The 7,186-nt window shown below is 32.2% G+C and overlaps 1 protein-coding gene across 1 annotated transcript; it reads left to right on the top strand.

Moving 5' to 3' along the window:
• Window positions 1-551: 551 nt before the first annotated feature.
• LOC134684337 (uncharacterized) lies at window positions 552-6,165 on the top strand. The gene is made up of 4 exons (XM_063543626.1): window positions 552-692; window positions 2,786-2,863; window positions 4,506-4,640; window positions 6,012-6,165. The coding sequence occupies exons 1-4, from the start codon at window positions 637-639 to the stop codon at window positions 6,163-6,165; spliced, it is 423 nt and encodes a 140-aa protein (XP_063399696.1). The 5' UTR covers window positions 552-636.
• The last annotated feature ends 1,021 nt before the right edge of the window (window positions 6,166-7,186 follow it).

The raw sequence follows: 7,186 nt of genomic DNA, 5'->3' as shown, positions 1-7,186 counted from the left end.
CTCTTCTCAGTAAATCAAGATAAGGATAATCATCTTTTGAAAAAGTTGCTGCATTTTCATGAATATGTGCCATTTAAAGAAAAAAAGACTCAGTTGAGAAAATGTTGTCTTTTAGCACTACAAAATGATGACTCAAATGAGGGATTGTTACTTATTTAGGGAACAGTTCCCCGTTTGGTGGGTTGTCCCCAACCTGTTTAAGAACCTTCCTTATTAACAACTATATAAAGGAATTTATGATTGGAGTTGAAATTCCCCGATCTCATATCTACTGAACTATTTGTACTCCGTATGAATGTCCTGCATGAAAATTGCTACACAGATATATAAACAAATCACAATTAAACAGGTGAAATAATCTTTTTATTGGCTCCATTTGTTACTGAAGTCGTAAGTTTATAATTTGAATGGAATTGTAAGTTCATTGTAAATGTAAACAAAATTATGTTTTTATACTAAACAAATTTGATAGGAAAAATGATTCTGTAATTTTTTGTCTTAGATGGTTTTAACAAATATTTAAAAATAAATTCTTTTAGGGACCTTCATCACAACAAATTGGAAAAACTGACCTCTGAATCTTTTATTGACCTTGAAAAGTTGATTGAGTTCAGACTACACAGCCAGACGCCAGCGATGACCACCATTATGTTTGATTCTATGATCAATATTGGTAAAGCTTTAAAATATCTGTGAGTATTCAAAATGCAATCAAGGAGTTAATGAGAGCATTTCGCGTTCCAAAAATGTATAGACATATGATATACGGAATTATTTAAAAAGAATAATCTTATTAATTCGATCGTTTTTATAGAAAGGGTTCTACCAATGAGAAAATGTGAAGTATTACACCGTAACCAGAGAGCATAATTCTTTTTATCAAACACACGTTTTCTCCTCTTTGATGAAACCTAAGATCCCTGCGCTAAAGAATCACATGTATTTCGATATGTCAAACGCTTACAGTAAGCAATGTATTCGCTAAATGAACTACCTCATCCAAGAACCGGTAGCGATGTTACAAGTCAGCGCTTTCACTGGGGTTCGTGTTGTTTATTCTTTAGTTTTCTATGTTGTGTCATGTGTTCTACTGTTTGTCTTTTTCATTTTTGACCATGGCGTTGTCAGTTTGTTTAAGATTTATTAGTTTGACTGTCCCTTTACTCTATTTACTTTTACTGAATGATATTTTTTTCCTACCTCAACTGTAGCGGCTTTTTTAGTATCTTCAACATTATACATGTACCAAGGGAAGCAAATCATCACAGCGCAATAAGAAATTTATAATTTAAAAAAATAATATTTAAGAATTGAATGCTTCTTTTTGTAACTTCATTGGGGTGTAAAAGCGTTGGCCGGAGAACATTTTGTATGAAGAGCGAAAGCTTTAACAACCCTATGCAGTTACAAAGAGAAGCATTCAATACTTATAATAACATTTTTTGAGCTTGGATCATGAAAACACAATTTTTATCAAGTTTTTATCTAATCTAATTGTGCACTTTATTGTACATGTGGGACCTCGTGTCAACATGAGTGGTAAATTTTATTTTGTAATGCAAATGCGAGATTGCAGTGTATAAATAAAGAAGATGTGACATGATTGCCAATGAGACAACTATCCACAAGATAACAAAATGACACAGACATTTTATAACAACTATAGGTCACCGCACGGCCTTCAACAATGAGCAAAACCCATCCCGCATAGTCAGCTATAAAAGGCCCCGATATGACAATGAAAAACAATTCAAACGAGAAAACTAACGACATTATTTGTATAAAGAAATGCACGAAAAACAAATATGTAACACATAAACAAACGACAACCACTGAATTACAGGCTCCTGACTTGGGACCAGCACATACATAGATAATGTGGCGGGGTTAAACATGTTAGCGGGATCCCAATCCTTCCCTTACATGGGACGATGTTATAGCATACATACATCTAATGTAATTATTATTTGTTGAAATAATCATTTATAATCTCACCTGGGGAAATATCAAAGATGAGATTAAGGCTGGCGGTTTTAAGGCTACGTTGTCATTGTCAGCAATTTGTTTAAAATTTTGACAAATTAAGGGGACCCACTGTATAAATAAATGATATTTTATATGTATTTCTTTCCCATGAAGATTTTGCCCTGTGCACGCAATTGATGGTTTATTGACATTGGAATAACATTAACTACCAATTTTCCTGCACCAGATGCGCATTTCGACAATACATGTCTCTCAAGTGATGCTCGTGGCCAAATGTTTGAAATCTAAAGCTTATTTAAAAGATGAAGAGCTATAATCCAAAAGGTCCAAAAAAGTATAGCCAAATCCGTGAAAGGAATCACAGCTTTGCATAAGGGAGATGCATTATTTAATTTAAAATGATTTCTAACATTTTGTAACACCAAATTTTAACAACACCAAAAAATCAACGAATTTTCATGCCACTACCGAGGTACTGGCTACTGGGCTGGTGATACCCTCGAGGATCTTTTGTACAGCTTACGTATTAAAATTCGATTTAAATAAATACAAGAGGAATCATGACTTCAGATAAATGACGATTTGTGTATGCTGATTTATTTACATTGACATTTTTGTATCCGCCGAATCACTACCCCTGTTTCTCCAGTCTTTGTTGATTGGCTATATTTCATTGTTTTGCATATTTCATATGTTATAGAATTCCCACTTTATTTATACAGTACTTTCTGAATTGTACTATCAAAATTGTTTACTGGCAAGACAAATCTCTGTCAATAAATAATGATATATATTTCAGATTCATTAGTCAAAATGGATTTACACATTTACCACACCAGATTTTTATGGAAGGAAACTTCACTGAACTTATAGAATTGTGAGTTTTATATCAGGGGTTGATACTATGAAATTCAACCTCAAAATATTGAATGTAATATGGTATTAATTGTAAAAAGTAAAATCACAAAAATACTGAACTCAGAGGAAAATCAATTTGGAAAGTCCAAAGGAAGGCATCACAGCAATTAAATGTTTTAAAACGTTTAGGCTCATTTTTGGATAGACATAGTAAACTTACTATATTTCATACTTTTATTCTTAGTAATTGTAATTTTTGCCCTTTGGCATGGCATTTTTGCACTGAGAAAAATTCCAAAAAACTAGAAAAGGTGCAGGAAAGAGCACTCCGTTTTGTTTATGAGGATTTTACCAGCTCCTACGAGGACCTCTTACTTAAAGCTAAGGTGCCTTCCTTGCAGATCAGACGGATAAGAACAATGGCTCTAGAAACCTTTAAAATTATAAACAACATCGCTTCTGTGTGCTTACAAAATTTGGTGAATGTAAAAAAAATCTAAATATTCTTTCAGGTATGTAAATATTCTTGAAATTCCACAGGTAAAGTCAACCCGTTACGGTAAAAAATCATTCAAATTTGCTGCTGCTACTTTATGGAACAGTCTTCCAAACCATTTCAGGACTGAAAAAAGTTTTTCACATTTTAAAAGTCTTGTTCAGTCCTGGAATGGTTTGGAATGTCACTGTTCTGCTTCCAGATAATTCTTAAACTGTTTTATTATTTATGCTGCTTATTGGTTGCTCTGGTCAAGCATGTTTTTTACTTCAATCTAAAATTTGTTGATTATTTTTATTGCATGCTATGTATGTGAGATTTCAACTTTGTATTACAGGTTGTTTTATATGTCAAAATGCACTGTTTTTATGTTATTTATATGTTTTTATATTCGGTCAAAAGCTCCTTAGAGCTTGTGTTGCTTATTTGTACTCATGCCGAATCAAAATAAAGTTTTCTTATCTTATCTTATCTTATGGCAAAATCAAAAAACAAAACGCATAAAAAAACGAATGGACAAGAACTGTCATATTCCTGACTTGGTACAGGCATTTTCAAATGTAGAAAATGGTGGAAAAAGACTATCGCCTTTTTTATGCAAATAAGTATAACAAGATTACGCTCTGGCACCAAATCTATAATTAAAGAGAAAATAAAATTTTAATTCACCATCATCTCAATTCCAAGATAAATAATGGTTCTTTAATTGTCAATTGAAAGACCTTAACAGGTGCTGTTAGGTTTTACAGTCTTCAAATCACCTTTTTGCTTTGTGAAATATATTTTTTTCTTACCAATCGAACAATCTGTTTCGGTATTTTTTTACCAACATTAATACTTTCAAATATAAAGTTTAGACATAACCATTTTAGTGAGGATGGTGTTCACGAGCAATGAAAAATAACAATTAGTTTTTGATAATTTCTTTAATATAATTTAAAATTTGAGGATGTTTCTCAGTCCCCCCCCCCCCCCAATAAAGACCAGTCGGATTGTAGCTGAGAATTACCGTCAGTCTCGCCTTATCAGATTACTCTAAATTTCCTATTATTAATAATTGATTTATTACCAAATTTTCTCAGATAAATGTTTTGATAACGTGATTGTTTTAAATACTTATATCTTGGATGAAAAAATATTCTCATTTTTTTCCATTTTTTTGCAGATATGCTGAGAACAATCTTATTAGAAATGTAGCAGAGCTGGAAGAGAGAGCGTATGGAGTCAAAAGAAGACCAATTTATCTCCAGAAAAAACAACATTTTTCAGCTTTTACCACAACTCCTAATATTGTCAAGTTGTAAGTTTAAGTAATAATAGATACCTCCTAAGTCTTTCCCCACGTGTTCGAAATACTTGAAATGTGACACATATGTATCAAATATTTTTCTAAAGTGTATGTGCAAGGACGACGATACAATGTAAAACAAAATTTAAATGTATTTATTGAATTTTGTTTGTTTTTAAATTACCCTTCTTCCTTCTACGATTGTAGAAAGATATAGTCAGATGTCAAAAGTGTTTCACCAATTGCAAACGTCGATTATATATTTAATATACAGAAGTGTGCTCCTAACAAAAACAACTGCTCGAACAAAGTTATGAGGAGGACAGAATAAAAATTGACACTCCGTAAATTTTACCGACACGATCACGAATTGTTTGATTCATACGATGTCTCGTTGCCCAAAATACTAAGGACATGTTTACCACGTGTTAGATTGTGGTTTGTCATTACGTCGTCTGATCTTATCATGACCGAACGTGACTTATTCCCGATTGTGACTGTTTTGCTGAGTGTGAATTCGCATTGCTATAAAACGTGTCACGATACTTTTCACTCCATGTATTCATGTATTTAGTTTTGATGTTATATTTGATATTCTCGTCGGATGGTTTCAAATGTTTTAACTTTGGAAGTTGTAAATCTTTTTTTTAGTTTTTTATATGGTAGAGATAATTAATCATCCAGTTCATTTATTAGATTTTATTTTGGATCAACGAAATTTACACGATATATTTGGTCTACAGTAAATGGTTCAGAGGCAACAGTAGTATACCGCTGTTCAAAACTCGCAAATCTATGGACAAAAAACAAAATTGGGGTAACAAACTAAAACTGAGGAAAACGCATCAAATATAAGTGGAGAACAACAACACAACATCAAAATGTAACACCCACAGAAACGGACTCAGCATTATACAAAATTATGAGAATAATATATAACACTGACAAAGCTAGATAATACAATTATGTATCTAATTTATACCAAAATTTTATATTAATTAGTATTGTATTTTCATTGTTCTAAAAAATATGTTATATAAGTCTTAAAAATCCTAAAACAACAACATGCCACTAACCTTATAGATATTTCACTCTGAGGACAGAAAAGAAAAAAATAACTTTCCTTTAAAAGACTTCATTTGATTACTTTCCTTCCCCTTTTCTGTAAATGTAAAATATAAGTATTAATGTCTTAATTTTGTCAGGGAAAAGAGACCCAATCTTACACCTAAGTTAAAAAGCAAGAGGATAACTTTTTCATTTAACATGTTAACAATGAACTTACATTAATAGATTGATAAGGTTTGATAAATGTATTAAATTTTTATACCTCTCTGTTATATAACTATGTTTTTTTTTAAATAAACATCATTTTCTTTACAGGTATTTACAAAACAATTTGATAGAGATGATAAACAATACAGATTTCTGTGGACTACAGGGTTTAGAATTGTTGAATCTACAAAGCAATGTATTGAATGAGACGCATATTCAAGAGGAAGGATTTAAATGTTTACCTGTTATGAATGATTTGTGAGTTATTTTGTTAAGATTGCATGAAATGCCACAAAACCTTATGGTTACTGACTTGATATCTAATATCCCAATGCTTATAACTAGGTTTGAGATATACAAATGACACGGGTTATGTCCTTTTCATATATGTTATGATGGCATGATACTAAACCCCTCACGGGAAGGATTGTGCCTGATATTTGTATGATGAAGACATAATCTTAAATCAGTTTAATTGAAGTTTGGAGCTGGCATGACAGTTAACTGCTAGTTGTCTGATGTTATTAATGTATTATTGTCATTTTGTTTATTTTCTTTGGTTACATCTTCTGACATCAGACCCGGACTTCTCTTGAACTGAATATTAATGTGCCTTTTGATATGCGTTTACTTTTCTGTACTCATTAAAGGTATATGGGTAGGGTTGAGATCTCATAAACAAGTTTAACCCGGCCGCATTTTTTGCGCCTGTCCCAAGTCAGGAGCCTCTGGCCTATGTTAGTCTTGTATAATTTTTACTTTTAGTTTCTTGCGTACAATTTGGAGTTTAGTATGGCGTTCATTATCACTGAACTAGTATATCTTTTTGTTTATGGGTCAGCTGACGGACGCCTCTGGGTGTGGGAATTTTTCGCTGCATTGAAGACCTGTTGGTGACCTTCTGCTGTTGTCTGCTCTCTAGTTGGGTTGTTGTCTCTTTGTCACATTCCTCATTTTCATTCTAATTTTTAAATTATAGTGCATCGATACATTCTATACATTCTATCCATGAATATTTATGAAACTTTTCAATGAAATATATATGCTCAAACATTCAAGTCACAAAGTGATATTATACAATTACAATAGTTATCAAAGGTACCAGGATTATAATTTAGCATGTTTAGTACGTCAGACGCGCGTTTCGTCTACATAAGACTCATCAGTGACGCTCAAATCAAAAATATTTATAAACCCAAACAAGTACAAAGTTGAAGAGCATTGAGGATCCAAAATTCCAAAAAGTTGTGCAAAATACGGCTAAGGTAATCTATGCCTGGGAT

Source organism: Mytilus trossulus, chromosome 9, assembly GCF_036588685.1.
Source record: "Mytilus trossulus isolate FHL-02 chromosome 9, PNRI_Mtr1.1.1.hap1, whole genome shotgun sequence".
In the NCBI taxonomy this organism is placed as follows: Eukaryota; Metazoa; Mollusca; class Bivalvia; order Mytilida; family Mytilidae; genus Mytilus; species Mytilus trossulus.
Note: the sequence above shows the minus strand (reverse complement) of the source record. Positions and strands in the feature narration are given on the sequence as shown.